Below are 23,302 nucleotides of genomic sequence, written 5' to 3'. Positions count from 1 at the left end.
CAGGACCTTCTAAAGGAACCCCAAAACCTCCCCAGTACTCTCCAAAGGGACCCCAAAATCCCCCCAGGACCCCCCAAAACCTCTCAGGACCCTCCAAGGGGACCCCAAACCTCCTCAGCCCCCCCCACATTCCCGCTCTCCCCTCACGGAGCCCTCGGGGGGTTCCCACCCCCGGCACCCCAAAACCCCGCGGCCCCTGCCCGCCTCAGGGGGGTCCCCATGGGGGTCCCCGACTGGTCCCGACCTGCGTAGCGTGGCCGGGGAGGGGATGGCGGAGGGCGGCAGCTCCATCTCCTCCCGGAGCCAGCGCTCTAGCGCCTCCGCCATCATGGCCGGGGGGCACTGAGGGGAGCGAAAAACCGCGGGAAAAGCGCCGCGGGGCAGCACGGGAGTTGTAGTGCGGGAGGGGCGGGGCATTCAATGATGGGCTATGGGAGGCGCGGGGCATGACGGGAGTTGTAGGCAAGTAACTGGGGCGCTGTGGTGCGCGAGGGATGATGGGAGTTGTAGGCGTGGCTGTAATGATTCTCTAGGGGCGCGAGGGCTGGTGGGAGTTGTATGCGCGTTTGTAATGGGGCTCTATTGGTTATAATGATTCTCTATGGGGCGCGGGGGGTGGTGGGAGTTGTATGCGCGTTTGTAATGGAGCTCTATGGGTGATAATGATTCTCTTTGGGACTCTATGGGTTATAACGATTCTTTGTGGAGCGCGGGGGCTGATGGGAGTTGTATGCGTGTTTGTAACGGGGCTCTATTGGTTATAAAGATTCTCTATGGGGCGCGGGGTTTGGTGGGAGTTGTTTGCGTGTTTGTAATATAACTCAACGGGCGTCCCGGCGCATGATGGGAGCTGTAGGCCCGGAAGTTGCTCGATGGGGAACTTGGGGGTCTGGGGGCGCTTGGGCGTCCTAAAAGCCACTTATGGGTCAGAGGAGCCATTTAAGGGACACTCAAAAGGCAGCCGAGGGGAACTTTGGGTCTGAGGGCACTCAGGGTCACTTGGTGAGCTGGATCCTGGCTTTACCTGGCCTCTGTGGGGCGCGGGAGATGATGGGAGTTGTAGGCTCTGGGCAGCATGGGAATTGTAGGCGCAGACTGAGGGTCAGTGGGGCGGTGGGAGGTTTAGGGGGGCACCTGGGAGTCCGTGAGGGCAGTCGGAGGTCCTGAGTGAGGGCTGAGAGATCATTTAAGAATCCTGGGAGGCACTTGGGGGTCCGGGGGGACAACTGAGGAGCAACTTTGGGTTTGGGGGGACATTTGGGGGCGTGTACCGGGCACTCTGTGTGGCTGCGTGGCATGACGGGAGGTGTAGGCCCGGCTTCCATTAGACTCTATGGGGCCGCGGAGCATGAAGGGAATTGTAAGCCAGCCATCAATACTTACGTATGTGCCGCAGGGCACGACGGGAGTTGTCGGCCCCGCTTCAATGGCGCTCTAAGAGGCCGCGAGGCATGCTGGGAGCTGTAGTCCAGCTTTTAATAGCTCTCTATGCCGCCGTAGGGCATGACGGGAGTTGTAGTCGAAAAAAGACAAAATGGCGCGGCCTTTAGATACCGCCTTCAAGGCCGCTGATTGGTTGCAATCAATGGGGCTGGGAGCGATACTGGGTTATACTGGTGTCGTGGTTTGACCGGAAATGGGACATCTGGGATATTTTGTTTTGCTGTGATTACCAATGGGTAATTGGAATTTAAGATGGGCACTTAGTTTGACCAGTGGGACATTTGGATCCGCCTCTTGAGACTACGAACCCAAGGGGTTAAAAGCAGGGCTCTTGGCCTTCGGAGTCCTCTTGGGATTTCCGGCGTGAAGAAGTCTCTCCCCCGGCCCAGTTTCTGGCTGGGCTGGGGGAGGGGAGAGCCACGTGGCCCATTTACGGTAGGCCCGGGAGGAAGGGTGGCAGACCCTTGAGCGACCGGTTTATTCCCCCCCCCCCAGAGAATGCAGCCCGTGCTCGAACTGTATATCTTGAAACTTGATATCATGTGCCGGCAGGCAGCACGGCTGGGAGGAGAAAGGGGGGGCAGCGGGCAGTCCGGCCGCCTGGGAGAACTTTTAACCCTTTGGGGAATGAAGGCTTCGCAGAACATTGCCTTTCCTGGGAAAGGGACAGGAGTGGAAGATGAAGGAAGAAAATCAGGCCAGTAAGGAGGGTCTGGCAAAGGGAGAAGAGAGATGTTGAAGGAATGGAGGAAGATGGAGTGGCAGTTTTTGCTGGACTCTTTTTTTGTTGTATTTCCATGGACTGTTTCCTGGTGATGCAGAGGCTGTATTGCAGGGGGAAGCGGAGGCTCGGAGTCAAGAGAGTTTGGTTTTGAGACCCCTCGGCCCCAGGGGGTATAGAAGACATGGGGGGGGGGACAGAGGTCCCAGGATTGTGACTGTACTCTGCTTGGAACGAGACGAGGCATTCTTAAAAGGCCCTGAAGGCAGGCCCCTGCCCCATCCCATGCCAGGTGGTGAGAGCACCTCGGCATGGAAAGGAGATGTCACGAGATAGCAAGATACCGGGCGGATTGCTGATTGTGACAAGAAGTCCGTGGCACAAGGAAGGACTCCGTCTATCCCTTATGAGCTGAAGATTTGATTTTTTTTTCTAAAGGGTGGTGCCAGACCGAGTGTGGATAATTTTTTGGGAAATGTAAATGTGTTTGGGAATTTGGTGGGAGGAGGATAAGGAAGTGTTTCTGTGTAGTTTTCATTCTCCTTGTTTTTTTCCCTGTGTGTGTGTAGTTTAGTAATTGTGTGTGTAGTTTAGTAATTGTGTGTGTAGTTTAGTTAATAAACTTCTCTTTATGTTTAAGTTGGAGCCTGCTTTGCTTATTTCCTGGCCACATCTCACAGCAGATATCAGGTAAAAGGTATATTTATGGGGGCCTTGGCTTTGCCGGGCCTAAACCATAACAACTGGTTATACTGGGAGGGACTGGTGTGTACTGGTTATGCCGGTTACACTGGGAATGGGGCTGGGAGCGGTACTGGGTTATACTGGTTATACTGGGAGGGACTGGTGTGTACTGGTTATGCTGGTTACACTGGGAATGGGGCTGGGAGCGATACTGGGTTATACTGGTTATACTGGGAGGGACTGGTGTGTACTGGTTATGCCGGTTACACTGGGAATGGGGCTGGGAGCGATACTGGGTTATACTGGTTATACTGGGAGGGACTGGTGTGTACTGGTTATACTGGTTACACTGGGAATGGGGCTGGGAGCGATACTGGGTTATACTGGGAGGGACTGGTGTGTACTGGTTATGCTGGTTTGTTCTGGTAGGGGGCTGGGAGCGATACTGGGTTATACTGGTTTGGACTGGTTTGTACTGGGAGGGACTGGCAATGGGGCTGGCAGTGGTACTGGGTTATGCCGGTTATACTGGTTTGTACTGGGAGGGGACTGGTTATACTGGTTATACTGGGAGGGACTGGTTTGTACTGGTTTGTACTGGTTATACTGGTTATACTGGTTATACTGGGAGGCACTTGTTTGTACTGGTTTGTACTGGTGTGTTCTGGGAGGGACTGGGAATGGGGCTGGGTTACACTGGTTATACTGGTTTGTGCTGGTTTGTACTGGCAGAGACTGGGAGGGGCTGGTTATACTGGTTATACTGGTTTGTACTGGGAGGGACTGGGAGGGGCTGGGAGGTACTGGGGATACTGGTTTTTACTGGTTATACTGGTCTGTACTGGGAATGGGGCTGGGGATGCTGGAGTAGCTCTGAGTGCTGTACTGGTTATACTGGGAGGGACTGGGAGGGACTGGGAATGCTGGAAGATCTGTGAGTGTTGTACTGGTTATACTGGTTTGTACTGGGAGGGACTGGGAATGGGGCTGGGAGTGATACTGGGGATACTGGTTTGTACTGGTTATACTGGGAATGGGGCTGGGGGTGCTGGAATATCTGTGAGTGTGTTACTGGTTATACTGGTTTGTACCGGGAGGGACTGGGAATGGGGCTCATTTGCACTGGTTCATACTGGTTTGGACTGGGAGGGACTGGGTTATACTGGTTCGGACTGGAAATGCGGCTGGGGGGGACTGGGAGGGACTGGAGTACCTGTGAGTGATACTGGTTTGTACTGGTTATACTGGGAATGGGGCTGGGTTATACTGGTGTGGACTGGTTTGAACTGCGAGGGACGGGTCCATACTGGTTCCATACTGGTCTATACTGGTTTGTATGGATTTTTACAGGGTTTTTTGGATCCATACTGGTCCATACTGGTTTATACTGGTCCATACAGGTTTCTATGGATTTTAATGGATTTTATGGGGTTTTTTTGGTCCATACTGGTCCATACTGGTCCGTACTAGTCCGTACTGGTCCGTACTGGTTTATACTGGTCCATACTGCTTTCTATGGATTTTAATGGATCTTATGGTGTTTTTTGGTCCACACTGGTCGATAATGGTTTATACTGGACCACACTGGTCCCTACTGGTCCGTACTGGTCCCTACTGGTCCGTACTGGTCCACACTGGTCCACACTGGTCCCTACTGGTCCACACTGGTCCACACTGGTCCGTACTGGTCCCTACTGGTCCCCACTCGTCCAAACTGGTCCGTACTGGTCTGTACTGGTCCCTACTGGTCCCTACTGGTCCGTACTGGTCCACACTGGTCCACAGTGGTCCACACTGGTCCGTACTGGTCCGTACTGGTCCCTACTGGTCCCCACTCGTCCAAACTGGTCCGTACTGGTCCCTACTGGTCCCTACTGGTCCGTACTGGTCCCTACTGGTCCGTACTGGTTCCAGGTTCATCGAGGATTCCCAGCTCGGTTTCGTCTCCCCGGGGTCTCTCCGGGGACTCCGGGGGCTCCAATTCCTGTGAGTGTCCCCACATGTCCCCAACGCTCTCACTGTCCCTAAATCCCCTCAATGTCCCCAAATGTCCCCTCACTGTCCCCACTGTCCCCAATGTCCCCAAATGTCCCCTCACTGTCCCCAATGTCCCCTCACTGTCCCCACTGTCCCCAATGTCCCCAAATGTCCCCTCACTGTCCCCAATGTCCCCTCACTGTCCCCACTGTCCCCAATGTCCCCAAATGTCCCCTCACTGTCCCCAATGTCCCCTCACTGTCCCCACTGTCCCCAATGTCCCCAAATGTCCCCTCACTGTCCCCAATGTCCCCTCACTGTCCCCACTGTCCCCAAATGTCCCCTCACTGTCCCCACTGTCCCCGTTTGTGTCCCCGCAAGAGTTTGGCCAACAACAACCTGGAGACTCTGCCCAGAGAGCTCCTGAGGGACATTGGGACACTGAGACACCTGTGGGTGACACCTGTGGGTGACACCTGTGGGTGACACTGGGGACACTGAGACACCTGTGGGTGACACTGGGGACACTGGGGACACTGAGACACCTGTGGGTGACACTGGGGACACTGAGACACCTGTGGGTGACACCTGTGGGTGACATTGGGGACATTGGGGACATTGGGAGGATTTGGGGACACTTTGGGGACACTGGGGGGGGTTGTGGACACCTTGGGGACACTGGGGTGGATGGAGGGTCCGTGCCAGTGTTTTGTCCCTTTTTTGTCCCCTCGGTGCCACCTGGTGCCACTTTCCGTTCCTCGGGTGCCACCCCGGTGTCCCCAAGCGCCGCTCGATGGCCCCGGTGGCGCTCAGGCGCCATTTTGTGTCACTCGGTGCCACCTCGGTGCCACTTTGGGGCCTCTCGGTGTCACCTCTGGTGCCATTTTTGTCACTTTGGTGCCACTTTGGTGCCATTTAATGCCACTTTTTGCTAATTAAATGCCACTTTGGTGCCATTTGATGCCAGTTTTGTCACTTTAGTGCCACCTGGTGCCACTTAGTGCCACTTGGGTGCCACCTGGTGCTATTTAGTGCCTATTTTTGTCACTTTAGTGCCAGTTCAGTACCATTTTTGCCACTTCGGTGCCACTTTTGTCACTTTGGTGCCACTTTGGTGCCACTCGATGTCCCTTTGGTGCCACCTGGTGCCATTTTTTGCCACTTTTTGCCACTTTGGTGCCACTTAGCGCCACCTGGCACCGCCTGGTGACACTTTGGTGCCATCTGGTGCCACTTTTTACCACTTTAATGCCATTTAGTGCCACTCTGGTGCCATCTAGTACCACTTAGTGCCATGTAGTGCCACCTGGTGCCACTTGATGTCCCTTTAGTGCCACTTCGGTGCCATTTGGTGCCACCTGGTGCCACTTGGTGTCCCTTTAGTGCCATTTGATGTCACTCTGGAGCCATTTAGTGCCACTTTTTGCTAATTTAATGCCATTTAGTGCCACTTTGGTGCCACTCTAGTGCCATTTAGTGACACCTGGTGCCACCTGGCGCTGCTTAGTGCCACTTTGGTGCCACTTTTTACCCCTTTAATGCCATTTTTTGCCACTTTGGTGCCATTTAGTGCCACTCTGATGCCATGCAGTGACACCTGGCACGCCTGGCACCCCCTGGCACCCTTTGGTGCCACTTTGGTGCCATTTGATGCCACTTTTTACCACTCTAATGCCACTTAGTGCCACTCTGGAACCATCTGATGCCCCTTGGTGCCACTTGATGTCCCCGTAGTGCCAATTCAATGCCAATTAGTGCCAATGTAGTGCCACCGGATGCCACTTTTTGTCACTTTGGTGCCATCTGATGCCACCGGGTGCCACTCTAGTGCCATTTAGTGCCACCTGGAGCCATTTTTTATCCCTTTAGTGCCACCGGGTGCCATTTGGTGCCACTTTTTGTCATTTTAGTGCCACTTGGTGCCACTTGATGTCCCTTTAGTGCCACTCTAGTGCCATTCGGTGCCACCTGGTGCCGCTTCGATGCCATTCAGTGCCATTTTTTGTCACTTTGGTGTCATTTGGTGCCCCCGGGTGCCATTTAATGCCACCTGGTGCCACTTTGGTGCCCTTTAGTGCCACTCTAATACCATGTGGTGACACCTGGGGCCACTTTGATGCCACCTGGCACCACCTGGTGACACTTAGTGCCACGTTAATGCCATTTTTTGCCACTTTGGTGACACCTGGTGCCACTCTAGTGCCACCTTTTGTCACTTTGATGCCATTTGATGCCATTTGGTGCCGCTTTTTGCCAATTCAATGTCACTTTGGTGCCACTTTGGTGCCATTTGGTGCCACTTTAACACCACTCAGTGCCACCTGGCACCCCCTGGCACCCTTTGGTGCCACTTTGGTGCCACTTTTTGCCACTTTAGTGCCACTCTAGTGTCATTTTTGCCACTTTAATGCCATTTAGAGCCACCTGGTGCCACTCAATGTCCCTTTAGTGCCATTTTTTGTCTCTGTGATGCCACTTTGGTGCCATTTAGTGCCACTTGGTGCCACTTTAATGCCACTTTGGTGCCACCTGGCACCACCTGGCACCACCTGGCACCCCTTGGCACCCCTTTGATGCCACTTTAGTGCCACTTTTTACCACTTTAATGCCATTTAGTGCCACTTTGGTGCCACTTAGTGCCCCTCTGATGCCATTTAGTGACACCTGGCACACCTGGCGCCCCCTGGCGACACTTTGGTGCCACTTTGGTGACATTTGGTGCCTTTTAGTGCCACCTTTTGTCACTTTGATGCCACCTGGTGCAACTTCATGTCCCTCTAGTGCCACCTGGTGCCACTCAGGGCCACCTTTTGTCACTTTTTTGCCACTTTGGTGCCATTTGGTGCCACCTGGTGCCACTTAGGGCCCCTTTAGTGCCATTTTTTGCCACTTTAGTGTCACTTAGTGCCACCTGGCACCCCCTGGCACCCCTTGGCGACACTTTGGTGCCCTTTGGGGTCATTTGGTGCCATTTTTTGCCACTTAAATGCCATTTAGTGCCACTTTGGTGCCACTTAGTGCCACTCTAATGCCACGTAGTGCCACCTGGCACCCTTTGGTGACATTTAATGACACTTTGGTGCCACTTTGGTGCCATTTGATGCCACTTAGGGCCCCTTTAGTGCCGTTTTTTGCCACTTTGGTGCCACCTAGCGACACCTGGCACCCCTGGCACCCCTTTGGTGCCACTTTGGTGCCATTTGGTGCCATTTCTGTCGCAGTGACCTCCGGGGGAACGCCCTGCGCTGGCTCCTGGCCTGGGGCCGCGCCCGCCCCTCCCCCCCAGGGGGCCGCTGCCGAGCGCCCCTCCCCCACCTGGGCGTGGCCCTGGCGCAGCTCCGCCCCCAGCAGCTCCAGTGCCAGAGGCACGGTAACTGGGATGGACTGGGAGGGACTGGGGGGGAAAATCCGGGGGTTTTAGGGTTAAAAATGGGGATTTTAGGGGGGAAAATGGGGATTTAAGGGTTAAAAATGGGGATTTTTAGGGAGAAAATGGGACTGGGTTATACTGGGATGAACTGGGACAAACTGGGAGGGACTGAGAGGGACTGGGGGATGAAAATTTGGTGGTTTTAGGTAAAAATTTGGGGATTTAAGGGTTAAAAATTGGAATTTTAGGGGTGGAAATGGGACTGGGAGGGGACTGGGTTATACTGGGATGGACTGGGATGTACTGGGAGGGACTGGGAGGGACTAAAGGGAAAAAATCCGGGGATTTCTGGAAAAAAATGGGGATTTAAGGGTTAAAATGGGACTGGGTTATACTGGGATGGACTGGGAAGGAACTGGAAGGGACTGGGGGGAGAAAATCTGGAGGTTTTAGGTAAAAATTTGGGGATTTAGGGGTTAATAATGGGGATTTAAGGATTAAAAATCGGGGGTTTTAGAGGGGAAAATGGGACTGGGTTATACTGGGACGGACTGGGACGGACTGGGGGGGACTGAAGGGAAAATATCCGGGGGTTTTAGGGTTAAAAATGGGGATTTTAGGGGGGAAAATGGGGATTTAAGGGTTAAAAATGGGGATTTAGGGGTTAAAAATGGGACTGGGACAAACTGGGAGGGACTGGGAGGTGAAAATTTGGTGGTTTTAGGTCAAAAAGGGATTTAAGGGTTAAAAATGGGGACTTAAGGGTTAAAATGGGGGGATATGAGGGGTGGAAATGGGACTGGTTGCACTGGTTTGTACTGGGTTATACTGGGAGGGAACTGGGACAAACTGGGAGGGACTGGGAGGGAAAAAATCCGGGGACTTAAGGGTTGAAAATGGGAATTTCAGGGTTAAAAATGGGGATTTAGGGGTTAAAATGGGACTGGTTGGTACTGGGAGGGGCTGGGACAAACTGGGAGGCAACTGGGATGTACTGGTTTGTACTGGGGGGAGAAAATTTGGTGGTTTTAGGTCAAAAAAAGGGGATTTGAGGGGTGGAAATGGGGATTGAAGGGTTAAAAATGGGACTGGGTTGTGCTGGGAGTGTCCCCAAGCTGTCCCCGTGTCCCCAATGTCCCCAGCAATGTCCCCAGCCTGTCCCCAATGTCCCTGGGGCTCTCCCTGGGGCTGTCCCCGTGTCCCCGGCGATGTCCCCAAGCTGTCCCTGGCTGTGTCCCCAATGTCCCCAAGCTGTCCCCAATGTCCCCAGCAATGTCCCCAGCCTGTCCCCAGTGTCCCTGGGGCTCTCCCTGGGGCTGTCCCCGTGTCCCCGGCGATGTCCCCAAGCTGTCTCTGTGTCCCCGGGCTGTCCCTGGCTGTGTCCCCGTGTCCCTGGGGTGTCCCTGGCTGTGTCCCCAATGTCCCCAAGCTCTCCCTGGGTCTGTCCCCGTGTCTCTGGGACTGTCCCTGCATGTGTCCCCAATGTCCCCAAGGTGTCCCCAATGTCCCCAAGCTGTCTCTGACTGTGTCCTTCTGTCCCTTGGGTGTCCCTGGCTGTGTCCTCGTGTCCCTGGGTGTGTCCCCAACGTCCCCAAGGCTGTCCCCAATGTCCCCAAGGTGTCCCTGGGTCTGTCCCTACAACTGTCCCCAGTGTCCCTGGGGGTGTCCCTGTGTCTCTGGCAATGTCCCCAAGCTGTCCCTGGCTGTGCCCCCAATGTCTCTGGGGCTGTCCCCAAGCTGTCCCCGTGTCCCCAGTGATGTCCCCAAGCTGTCCCCAAGTTGTCCCTGGCTTTGTCCCCGTGTCCCTGGTGGTGTCGCTAAGCTGTCCCCAATGTCCCCAATGTCCCCAAGCTGTCCCTGTGTCCTTGGGTCCATCCCCCTGTCCCCAGTGTCCCCAAGCTGTCTCTGGCTGTGTCCCTGTGTCCCTGGGAGTGTCCCTGGCTGTGTCCCCAATGTCCCCAAGCTGTTCCTGGGTCTGTCCCTAGAACTGTCCCCAATGTCCCCAAGCTGTCCCTGGGTCTGTCCCCAGTGTGTCCCTGCATGTGTCCTCAGTGTCCCCAAGCTGTCCCTGGGCTGTCCCCAAGCTGTCCCCAATGTCCCTGTGTCCATTCCTCTGTCCCCAGCAATGTCCCCAAGCTGTCCCTGTGTCTCTGGCTGTGTCCCCAGTGTCCCCAAGCTGTCCCTGGCTGTGTCCCCAATGTCCCCAAGGTGTCCCTGGGTCTGTCCCTAGAACTGTGCCCAGTGTCCCTGAGGGTGTCCCTGTGTCCCTGGCAATGTCTCCAATGTCCCCAATGTCCCTGTGTCCCTGGGGCTGTCCCTGGCAATGTCCCCAATGTCCCCAAACTGTCCCCATGTCCCCGGGTTGTCCCCAGCAATGTCCCCAAGCTGTCCCTGGCTGTGTCCTTGTGTCCCTGGGGCTGTCCCCAAGCTGTCCCCAATGTCCCCAAGCTGCACCTGTGTCCCTGTGTCCCTGGGGCTGTCCCCAATGTCCCCAAACTGTCCCTGTGTCCCTGGGGCTGTCCCCAAGCTGTCCCTGGCTGTGTCCCCTTGTCCCTGCGAGTGTCCCTAGGCTGTCCCCAATGTCCCCAGTGATGTCCCCGGTGTCCCCAAGCTGTCCCTGTGTCCCTGGCTGTGTCCCCAATGTCCCCAAGGTGTCCCCAATGTCCCCATTTTGTGTCCCCAGAGCTGCGGCCGTTCCAGTCTCTCAAGAATCCCAAATTTCCCCAGATTTCCCCATTTTTACCCAAATTTTGTGGTTTTTCCCCCAGAACTGCGTCCATTCCAGACTTTGCCGTTCTCGTCCCTCGGCGCTGCCTCCGTGTCCCCAATGTCCCCAATGTCCCCATTTTGTGTCCCCAGAGCTGCGACTGTTCCAGTCTCTCAAGAATCCCAAATTTCCCCAAATTTCCCCATTTTTACCCAAACTTTCCCATTTTTGACCAAATTTCCCGTTTTTTCCCCATTTTAAACCAAATTTTCTGATTTTTGTCCCCATTTTGTGTCCCCAGAGCAGCGACCGTTCCAGCCTCTCAAGAATCCCAAATTTCCCCAAATTTTCCCATTTTTAACCAGATTTTCCCATTTTTCTCCCCATTTTCTGTCCCCAGAGCTGTGACTGTTCCAGCTTCTCAAAAATCCAAAATTTCCCCAAATTTCCCCAAATTTTCCCATTTTTTTCCCCCATGTTGTGTCCCCAGAACTGCGGCCGTTCCAGTCTCTAAGGAATCCAAAATTTCCCCAAATTTTCCCATTTTTAACCATTTTTTGGTGTGAAAAACTCCAAATTTTCCAATTTTTGTTTCCCACTTTCTGTCCCCATTTTGTGTCCCCAGAGCTGCGGCCGTTCCAGCCTCTCAGGAATCCCAAATTTTCCCCTTTTTAACCAGATTTTGGTGTGAAAAACTCCAAATTTCCCCATTTTTAACCAAATTTCCCCATTTTTGTCCCCATTTTCTGCCCCCAGGGCTGCGGCCGTTCCGGTCTCCCAAGAATCCCAAATTTCCCCAAATTTTCCCATTTTTACCCAAATTTCCCGTTTTTTCCCCCAGAGCTGCGTCCGTTCCAGACGCTGCCGTTCTCGTCCCTGGGCGCCGCCCCCGCGTCCCTCGGGGGCCACCCCTGGGTGTTCGTGGCGCAGCCGGAGCTCGGCGCCAGCTCGGGGGCAGTTCCGGGCACAGAGCGTCGTCAACGGTGAGAGAAATGGGGGGAAAAACCGGGAAATTGGGAAAAATGGGGAAAACGGGGAATTTGGGGAAAAAACGGGGAAAAAATCAACAAAAAAATGGGGAAAAAATGGAGAAATAATGGGGAGAACAAAGGAAAAATGAGGGGGAGGTTCCGGGCTCAGAGCGTGGTCAATGGTGGGAGAAATTGGGGAAAAAAATGGGGAAATTGGGAAAAACGGTTAAAAAATGAAAATTGGGGAAAAAATGGGGACAAAATGAGAAAAAACGGGAGGAAAACGGGGGAAAGCAAAGGGAAAATGAGGGAGAAATGAGGGGGAGGTTCTGGGCACAGAGCGTGGTGAACGGTGAGAGAAATTAGGGGGAAAAACGGGGAAATTGGGAAAAATGGGAAAAATGGTGAAGAAATGGCAAAAATTGGGAAAAAAACGGGGAAAAAATGGGGGGAAATCAGGGAGAATAGGGGGAAAATGAGGGGCAGGTTCCAGGCTCAGAGCGTCATCAATGGTGAGAGAAATTGGGGGGAAAAACGGGGAAATTGGGAAAAAATGGAAAAAATGTTGAAGAAATGGCAAAAATTGGGAAAAAAACGGGGAAAAAATGGGGTAAAGCAAAGGAAAAAATTGGGAAAAAATGGGGAAAAAATGGGGAAAAATGGGGTAAAATGGGGAAAAATAAAGAGAAAATGAAGGGGAAGTTCCGGGCACAGAGCGTGGTCAACGGTGAGAGAAATCGGGGAAAAAAATGGGGAAATTGGGAAAAAATGAAAAAAATTTAAAACTGGGGGAAATGGGGAAAAAACCAGAGAAAAATTGGGAAAAACAAAGAAAAATGGGGGAGAATGAGGGAAAAATGAGGGGGAGGTTCTGGGTGCTCATCATTATAACAGTGAGAGAAATGGGGGAAAATGGGGAAAATGGGAAAAAATTGGGGGAAAAATGGGGAAAACCAGGGGGAAAATGGGAGAGAAATGGAAAAGAAAGGGGGAAATGGGAAAAAGACCAAAGGAAAATTGAAAAAATGGGGGGAAAGGGAGAGGAATGGAGAAAAATAATTTAAAAATGGGGGGAAATGGGGAAAAGTGCTGGGAAATGGGGAAAAGCAGCAGGGAAGGAATGGTGGGAACCGGGCTGAGGGACAGCAAGGGCCCCGAGGTCACCGGTGTCCCCAACATCTCCAATGTCCCCAGTGTCCCATCACCCCAACATCTCCAGGGTCCCCAACATCTCCAATGTCCCCAGTGTCCCATCACCCCAACATCTCCAGGGTCCCCAACATCTCCAATGTCCCCAAGGTCCCCATCACCCCAACATCTCCAATGTCCCCAAGGTCCCCATCACCCCAACATCTCCAGGGTCCCCAAGGTCCCCATCACCCCAACATCTCCAATGTCCAAACATCTCCAATGTCCCCAAGGTCCCCATCACCCCAACATCTCCAATGTCCCCAAGGTCCCCATCACCCCAACATCTCCAATGTCCAAACATCTCCAATGTCCAAACATCTCCAATGTCCCCAAGGTCGCCATCACCCCAACATCTCCAATGTCCCCAAGGTCCCCATCACCCCAACATCTCCAATGTCCCCAATGTGCCCAACAACCTCCATATTCCCAAAGTCCCCAAGGTCCCCAATGTCCCAAGGTCTCCAATGTCCCCAGTGTCCCCAAGGTCCTCAGTGCCCCCAATGTCCCCAAGGTCTCAAAGGTCCTCAACCTCTCCAGTGCCTCCAAGGTCCCCAAGTCCCCAAGGTCCCCAATGTCCCCAAGCTCTCCAAGGTCCCTACTGTCCCCAAGGTCCCCAAGGCCCCATCACCCCAACATCTCCAATGTCCCCAAGGTCCCAAAGGTCCCCAACGTCTCCAATGTCCCCAAGCTCCCCAATATCCCCAGTGCCCCCAGTGTCTCCAGGGTTCCAAAGGTCCCCAACGTCTCCAATGTCTCCAAGGTCCCAAGATCTCCAACATCTCCAATGTCCCCAATGTCCCCATCACCCCAACATGTCCAATATCCCCAAGGTCTCTAAGGTCCCCAACATCTCCAAGGTCCCCAAACTTCACAAGGTCCGCATCAGCCCAACATCTCCAATGTGCCCAACATCTCCAATGTCCCCAGGGTTCCAAGGTCTGCAACATCTCCAACATCTCCAACGTCCCCGCTGTCCCCTCCGGGCTCGTCCCCGGCGTCCTGCCACCCCGTGGTGGTGGCCGACACGCCGCTCCTGGTGGTGGCCCAGCCGCGCGGCGGCTCCTGGGTGCGGCGCCGCTCGGGCTCCTCCTTCGTGCGCCGCCAGTCCCTGGGCCAGGGCCGCCTGCGCCGTCCCCACGCCGTCACCTCCGCCCGCCTGGGCGGCCGCCTCTACCTGGGCGTGGCCGACGGCTCCAAGGGCGGCGTCTCCGCCGTGTTCCGCCGGGCTTCCGGAGCCTTCTACCCGGCGCAGGCGCCGCGGCCGTGGCGGCGCGACACGCACCTGGAGTTCCTGGAGCTGGGCGGCCGCGCGGCGCGGGTGGCCCGCGGCGCCGCCAGGAGGCCCCGGGCGTTCCTGCGGGGCGCCGGCGGCTTCGCGCCGCACGCGGACGTCCCGCACGCGCCCGACGTCTACGCGGCCGAGCGCTTCGGCGTGGAGGGCGGCGTGTTCCCGTGTCTCGCCCGGTTCCTGGGGGACGCCGAGGTGAGGAACGGGGTGGGTGGTGGAGGTGGTGGTTTGGGGGTTCATTGAGGTTGTGGGGGTCCATCGGGGTTATGGGGTTCCATCAGGGTCATGGGGTTATGGGGGTCCATCATGGTTATGGGGTTATGGAGTTCCATCAGGGTCATGGCGGTCCATCACGGTTATGAGGTTATGGGGGTCCATCAAGGTCATGGAGTGATGTGGTTATGGGGGCTGATCAAGGTCATGGGGTTATGGGGTTCCATCAGGGTCATGGGGTTATGTGGTGGTGGAGGTCGATCAAGGTAATGGAGTCATGGGGTTATGGGGTTCCATCAAGGCCATGGAGTTATGGGGTCCATCATGGTCATGTGGTTATGGGGCTCCATCAGGGTCGTGGGGATCCATCAAGGTCCTTGGGGTCCATCAAGGTCATGCTGTTATGGAGGTCCATCAAGGTCATGTTAGGTCAGCAGGGTCATGGAGTTATGGGGGTCCATCATCGTTATGGGGTTATGAGGGTCCATCATGGTTATGTGGTTATGGGGTTCCATCAGGGTCATGGGGTTATGGGGGTCCATCAGGGTCATGAGGTTATGGGCGTCCATCAGGGTCATGGGGTGATGTGGTTATGGAGGTCGATCAAGGTCATGGAGTCATGAGGGTATGGTATTCCATTAAGTTCATGAGGTCATGAGGTTATGGGGTTCCATCATGGTTATGGGGTTATGGGGTTCCATCAAGGTTATGGGATTATGGGGTCCATCAGGATCATGGGATCATGGAGTTCCGTCACGGTCATGAGGCCATGTGGTTATGGAGGTCCATCAAGACCATGGGGGGTAACCACGGTCATGGGGTTATGGGTTCCATCAAGGCCATGTGGTTATGGGGGTCCATCAAGGTCATGGGGTTATGGGGGTCCATCAAGGCTATGGGGTTATGGGGTTCCATCAGGGTCATGGGGGTCCATCAAGGTCTTTGGGGTCCATCAAGGTCATGCTGTTATGGAGATCCATCAGGGTCATGGGGTTATGGAGGTCCATCAAGGTCATGTTGGGTCAGCAGGGTCATGGAGTTATGGAGTTCCATGAGGGTCATGGGGTTATGGAGGTCCATCATGGTTATGGTTATGGGGTTATGGGGGTCCATCAGGGTCATGGGGTCATGTGGTTATGGGGTCCATTATGGTCATGAGGTCATGTGGTTATGGGGTTCTATCAAGGTCATGGGTCCATGGAGATCCATCAAGGTCATGTGGTCATGGGGGGTAACCAGGGTCATGGAGTTACGGGGTCCATCAGGGTCATGTGGTTATGGGGGTCCATCAAGGTTATGGGATCATGGGGTTATGGAGGTCCATCACGGTCATGGGTTCGTGGGGTTCCATCAGGGTTATGGGGCCATGTGGTTATGGGGGTCCATCAGGGTCATGGAGGTCCATCAAGGTCATGTTAGGTCATCAGGGTCATGGGGTTATGGAGTTCCATCATGGTCATGGAGTTATGGGGTTCCATCAGGCTCAAGGGGTTATGGGGTTCCATCAAGGTCATGGAGTCATGAGGTTATGGGGTTCCATAAAGGCCATGTGGTTATGGGGTTCCATCAGGGTTATGGGGTCATGTGGTTATGGGGGTCCACCAGGGTCATGGGGTTATGGAGCTCCATCAGGGTCATGGTGGGTCAGCAGGGTCATGGAGTTATGGGGTTCATCAAGGTCATGTGGTTATGGGGGTCCATCAAGATCATTGTGGGTCAGCAGGATCATGTGGCTATGGGGGTCCATCAGGGTTATGTGGTTATGGGGGTCCATCAGGGTTATGTGGTTATGGGCGTCCATCAAGGCCATGTGGTCATGGAAGGTCAGCAGGGTCATGTGGTTATGGGAGTCCATCATGGTTATGGGATTTTGGGGTGCCATCATGGTCATGGAGTTCCATCAAGGTCATGGGGTCATGGGGTTCCATTAAGATCATGTGGTCAAGGGGGGTCACCAGGCTCATGTGGGACCACCATGGTCATGATGGTCACCACATGGCCACGGGGGCCAACTGGGGTCACATGAGCCACCTCTGACCCCCTGACCCCATGTGCAGGTGGGTGATGGTGCTGGGAGGGCTCCAACCCAACCCAAACACCCCATGGTCCCACTGCGGACCCCATGATCCCATCACCCATCCCATGGTCCCATCATCACCCATCCCATGGTCCCACCACCACCCCATGGTCCCACCACCCATCCCATGGTCCCACCACCCATCCCATGGTCCCAGCACCCATCCCATGGTCCCACCACCCATACCATGGTCCCACTGCGGACCCCATGATCCCATCACCCATCCCATGGTCCCACCACCACCCCATGGTCCCACCACCCATCCCATGGTCCCATCATCACCCATCCCATGGTCCCACCACCACCCCATGGTCCCATCACCACCCCATGGTCCCACCACCCATCCCATGGTCCCACCACCCATCCCATGGTCCCAGCACCCATCCCATGGTCCCACCACCCATCCCATGGTCCCACTGCGGACCCCATGATCCCATCACCCATCCCATGGTCCCATCACCCATCCCATGGTCCCACCACCCATCCCATGGTCCCACCACCACCCCATGGTCCCACCACCCATCCCATGGTCCCATCATCACCCATCCCATGGTCCCACTGCGGACCCCATGGTCCCACCACCCATCCCGTGGTCCCATCAGACATCCCATGATCCCACCACCGCCCCATGGTCCCAGCACCCACCCCATGGTCCCACCACTGACCCCAAAACCCACCCCAAATCAACCCAACCAACCCAACCCATCCCAACCCACCCCATCCCATGCCAACCCAACCATGTCATGGTCCCAGCACCTACTCCATGGTCCAACTGCTGACCCAACCCCATGTCCAGGCGATGGCGCTGGGAAGGCTCCAACCCAAGACAACCCAACTCAACCCAACCATGGTCCTACCACCATCCCATGACCCCATCACTGACCCCACGGTCCCACCACTGACCCCATGGTCCCACCACCATCTCATGACCCCACACCCCCCTGGTGCCCAGGTGATGCGCTGGGAGGGCTCCAACCCGTCCCAACCCAACCCATGCCATGGTCCCACCACCATCCCATGACCCATCATCCACCCCATGGTCCCACCACTGATCTCATGACCCCATGATCCCACCATCCACCCCACGGTCCCATCACCATCTCATGGTCCCACCATCCACCCCATGGTCCCATCACCATCTCATGGTCCGTCCTCGTGCACAGGTGATGCGCTGGGAGGGCGCCAACCCAACCCAACCCAACGCAACCCAACCCAACTCATCCCATCCCATGGTCCCACCATCATCCCATGATTTCACCACCCATGCCATGGTCCCACCACCCATCCCCTGACCCCACCACTGATCCCCTGACCCCACCACTGATCCCCTGACCCCACCACCATCTCATGACCCCACCACCATCTCATGACCCCCCCACCACACCCAGGCGATGCGCTGGGAGGGCTCCAACCCAACCAAACCCAACCAACCCAACTCAACTCAACCCAACCTAACCCAACCCAACCATGCCATGGTCCCACCACCATCCCATGACCCATCATCCATCCCATGGTCCCACCACTGACTCTACCATGTCCAGGTGATGCCCTGGGGGCATTCCAACCCAACCTGACCCAACCCAACCCAACCCAATGAACCCACCCCATGGTCCCACCACTGGTCTCATGACCCCATTGTCCCACCACCCATCCCATCGTTCCACCAGCCATCCCATGGTCCCACCACCCATCCCATTGTTCCACCACCCACCCCATGACCCCACCACCATCTCATGGTCCCCCCTGGTGCCCAGGTGATGCGCTGGGAGGGCTCCAACCCAACCCAAACCAATCCAATCCAATCCAACCACCCCATGGTCCCACCAACCACCCCATGGTCCCACCACTGATCTCATGACCCCACCCACATCCAGGTGATGCATTGGGAGGGCTCCAACCCAACCTTTTTTTTCCTAATAGAGCCAAAAAGATTCCTCTGCTTCTAATACTCTTTGTGAATAAAAACAGCTATCTACCTCTGTCCCTATGTTTCAGATGAGCTAAGAAAAACCAAAAGCTCTTTTTCTGTTTCATCTTTACTGACAGAAAAAAACTATCTTTAACAAAAAAATTTTCATTATCTCACTCTGTCTGAAGTGCCAGGTAAGATACAGATGGGAATTCAATGTTCAGCTTGCTCACCAGTCAAGGGTCACAATTTATGGTTTTCTCCTTCTCTTTATGAGTGGTTCTAAAGCTGTTGAATGAAATTCCCCAGCTACATCAGCATTGGTATGAAAAAAAATACCAAAAGAAAGTTTCCACAAAATAACAAACACATCTCTTTTCTCAAACCATACTTTCCTGACTATATGCAGCCAACACAGAAATAACATAAAAACTTATTTCAAGTTAATAAGAACTTTGACAATTTTATTGGCTTCCACATAGCAGCAAGTCTAAAGGATGTAACTGCAGAAAATCCCAAGACTTCTGTGAAAAAAGGGGGGGATGATTTTGTTAGAAGTGTTAATGCACACCTTACCTGCTTTCATGAGTGCTTGCATTCTTAAAAAACAAGATTACAAAGGCTAGATATGCCTAGATAAAAATCCCAGCTGGCAAAGTCTACACTTGCAGCCTCAAACCAACACACAGGAATCCAACTGAGCACTGCATTTGATTTACTGCACGAGATTGAGAACATATCTTAATACAAATCCCTGCCAATATTATATTCCTTGCAATAGCATATTTCATACTCTTTTTCCAAATCTAATTTTTAAAGACTTACATAATCCTTCAACTTCCTTTTGGATATTAGCCTCTGTTCTGCTGCTTTTATTGGCTATTCAGCCTACACTTAAATATCTCTGTGCCTTACATTAAATATTTTTATCCATCCTCACTGTTTGTACCCTGCAGACATCTGCAGCCTATTGCTTTCTGCTTTGGTCATCATTACTTACTGCATTCTTTAGCCTTTATTTTTTCATTTTTTTCCTCAGATGTTTCCTGACTATTCTGGTCTCTAAGCACTCTCCAAATATTTCTAATCTAGTAGTGAAGAACTGAGCACAATCTTGCTAGCAATCTCCTCAGTCAGTAAGATGAAGTACTTCACTACTGATGTAAAATATTTTTCATAGTCTGTTTGAACTTAAATTCAGCTTACATTACAAACTTAGATACATTTTAGTGTTCATCTTGTTTTAGGAGAGTCTCAGGATTACCATTTTCAACATTTCTGTTACCTTTAACAATGGCAGTGGGAAAGGACAAGGGATAAGAGGAACATCTTGCAGCATAAAATAACATTTTTTACAGAAATGCAGAATTGATTTTCAGCCTCCTTTTGAGTGCCATTAGCACTCTATTGAAGACAACTCAGAGGTATCTTTAGTCCAAGTCCACTTTAAAATGGAGAAGAGACACCTGGCTTATTCCTAGGATAGCTAACACTAAAAGGCAAATAACGGGAACTTCAGGAAGAGCTGTGGCTTATCAGTTCCACAAAAATGCAACCAGTATTTCTAAACCAAATCAAACCTGTCTCCTCTGGAGAGCCTTTGTCATGTGGATTTACTGACCTGTGTTGGAATGGATTTGAGGAGTATTCTTCTGCACAGTCACAGGCTTTTTTATTTCTCCTCACCACTGTTTCTATTTTCAAATGGATTGCAGTATAATTTCTGCAATATAAAGTGGTTTTAAATTTAATTTATTACTTATCTCAGATATGAAGCTACACTTTAAGGAGCAACAGTAATTCATCTCCAGAACTGCAAAGTGAAAGAAGGAATCTCCTAAAGAGTAACTACTTCTAAAAATTGGTCGTAAGGTTTTTATGGTCTGTGCACAGAAAATAAACTGGAATTGGAAATAGATAGGGAATTGTTATTCCATGAGGGGCTACACATAAACTGCCAACCAACTGCTTTTCCTTCACGTGGTTTTGTAAGCATGGTCACCTAGAATCAGTCATGTCATTGCACTGCCCTTCCAGGCTGAACAGGAGAAGCAAGGCCACTTCCCATGCTGCTGTACTGTGAAGGAAACAAATGAATTAGGAGTCCCACTGGATTAGGACTTCCACTCTCGTTTCTGTCTCCTCGCCAGACTGCGCCCCCTGATGTGACTGAAGAGCAGGAGGGAGGAAGGCTCACTTTTGCTATCATGTTTTACAGTTAATGGCTTTGATTTCTAGATCTGTCTGCAGTTTGGTTTTTATTTGTTGGCCGTGAAAGTTTTATTCTGTTCTGTTAGCAGCAGGAAGCGGATGGCTAACTTGTCACTGAAAAAGCCCAGAATAAATCTTGCAGCAGCCACTCGTACACTGCTGCTGAATCAGGGCAGCTCTGCAGGAAGCTGTAATGCATTATTATTGTTTGTATTATTGAGGTGCTCGCTGAACAAGAAGAGCCTCTGACCAACAGAACTCACAATCCAAGGAAAGAGAGGGACTGACAGGACAGCAGCTCGTGTTTCCATGGCCAGATGGATCAACCCAACCACTGCAGAGTTTACGTTATGCTGACAACACTCAAAGTCTGCAGAATCACCTGCATTTTTATATTTTTCACATGCCCATGAAAATACTCACCTGCATTCCTAAAGTGTGTATTTTTCAGTACACAGAGGAAGACAGACTTTGCTAACCGTGTGGCTGTGAAGCAAGAATTACCTCAGTGCAGGCTGGCACACTGGGTGGACAAAAGCTTTTCTTATGGATTTCTTTGCACAGGAAGCCTTATGCTCAAGAGTAAATATATCTCTACATAATATAGCAAGTCAAGGGAAAAACCAGAAACAGCATTACCAAGTATTCAGTTAGATCACTTGATCTCAGGTGAGTGTCATTCCTTAAGTTTCATTTAAAAGAGCTCTTGAATCTGAAAACTCCATTGAGAACAGGAAAACACCATTGTCACATTAAGCCTATGGATAGCAAAGTGCTCACCACCACAGAGAAATATGGGGAATTTAGAAATCAAAACAAATTACTCTGATTTTCTGGAAAGATGCAAATGACTGAACCCACACTGCACACCATCTTACTTGGTAAAGCACCAGCAGATCTACAGAAGCCACGATTTCCTTTGGTTCTATCCTGAAGAAACCAAGGAGTGTATAACTAATAGTCAGATCAGGTGCTGGGGTACAAGAGCTTGAAGCAAATCAGCCTCTTTGCCCTCAAAGACCTCATGGGATTTACTATGCCAAGAAACACTTTCTGCAGTCTCTCTGACAATAAAAAACTGCAACTCAAATTCATTTTTCTTCTCTTAGCTACCTGCCACTGAATTTATAACAGCAGGAGATGGTGCAATCCTTGACATATTGCTGTCTCAAGACTCAGGTCTGCATTAAACATTTTTAGGTTTTCATGTACAGCGTCAGAGCATTACAATTAAAAACCAAACCAAACAAAAAAACTCCATCAGATTCAGTTACTCCAGTACTGCAAAACTAAACAGAGGGGAAAAAATACAGAAATTCATTTTTCAAAGAAAACCAAACACAAAATACCTGATGAAACAAACAAGAATTTCATCAAAAGCAGAACTAATGGAAACCACCGAATTTACAGGAATGAGGGCTGCAATCCCAAAACTGCATGCATGATTTTTGTCATAATCCACCATGGGTAAACTGCTAAATTAAACTCAGCACCAAGCTTATTCCATGGATTTGGAGGTGTCCAGCTCACACAGGTGCAGAACAGGAGGAAGAGGTGCACGAGGAATTACCAGCATTGCTCTGGCAGCCGTAGAAGTGTCACAGTCAGAGCAGAACCAGCACACCTGCATCCCTGTGACCCCTCTGCAGTCCTCTTGCTTTGGGAGAGGATTTTTATCATGCTTTCAACTTCAAACATCAGTATGATTTTAACAGAAAGAGCTGGGCTCTATTGAGCAGCAGTTGTGTTCATCTTACTAGACTAAAATTCACAGAGGCTGGCACATAAACCAAACTGCTTTTAGAAGTTAGATGTTATGGAGACTGACTGGTAGAATGTACTATATGCTGGTAGCAGCCCATAAAATATGTAAGACAATTTTTAGAACTTTTTTTTTAATTCTATCTCTCTACTGTCTCACAGTGTGCAATATTCCACACTACTACAGCTGACACAATATGCTCAAGTAAACCAGTCTCGCTAGGGCATCAGACAGCCACAGAGATATCCCAGTCAGTCATTTTCCTTCTCCTTGGCACTTCTGAAGAACTGAATGCACTTTTTACCTGCTATTTCCAACAAGTGAGTAAGAAACAGCTTAGGAGCTTCAGGTCAAATTAAGGAAGAAGGTATGCACACACACAGCAGACACATTCCACAATGGTATACAGGTATTACAGCTAACCAACTGGGAACCCAGAATGATTTAGCACAACAGAAGTTCATCATCATTAATGTCTCATGTAATTTAAAGATGTGATTAAAAAGATTTTTTAACGTCCCCGAAGCAAAGATTTATGGCTCAGTGGTTCTGCAGCTGACACATGTGATGACACATCTGTCATTTCTTTCTGATAACCTTCTACGTGATCCTACAGATAAAGAAGCAATCAACTTAGAGAGTTAGACTTCCTCCTGTGACAGGGACCATCCTTTGTCTTGACAATTCAAGCTTTCTGCCTGAACCTTTTAGTCCTTCTGCCTTAACACAATATATAGAGAAAATTCTGTTCCAAGGAAAATATTTAGGTCATTCTTGT

The 23,302-nt window shown here is 51.9% G+C and overlaps 1 protein-coding gene across 1 annotated transcript; it reads left to right on the top strand.

Annotated features, from left to right (window-relative positions):
* The first annotated feature begins 446 nt into the window (after positions 1-446).
* On the top strand, positions 447-18,641 carry LOC128948952 (leucine-rich repeat LGI family member 4-like). The gene is made up of 7 exons (XM_054293710.1): positions 447-466; positions 8,047-8,195; positions 11,744-11,859; positions 12,007-12,054; positions 14,047-14,547; positions 17,595-17,620; positions 18,638-18,641. The coding sequence occupies exons 1-7, from the start codon at positions 447-449 to the stop codon at positions 18,639-18,641; spliced, it is 864 nt and encodes a 287-aa protein (XP_054149685.1).
* The last annotated feature ends 4,661 nt before the right edge of the window (positions 18,642-23,302 follow it).

The sequence above is a fragment of the Melozone crissalis genome, unplaced genomic scaffold (genome assembly GCF_028551555.1).
Source record: "Melozone crissalis strain CALT ecotype California unplaced genomic scaffold, PUWL_Pcris_2 ptg000179l_1, whole genome shotgun sequence".
Taxonomy (NCBI): Eukaryota; Metazoa; Chordata; class Aves; order Passeriformes; family Passerellidae; genus Melozone; species Melozone crissalis.
Note: the sequence above shows the minus strand (reverse complement) of the source record. Positions and strands in the feature narration are given on the sequence as shown.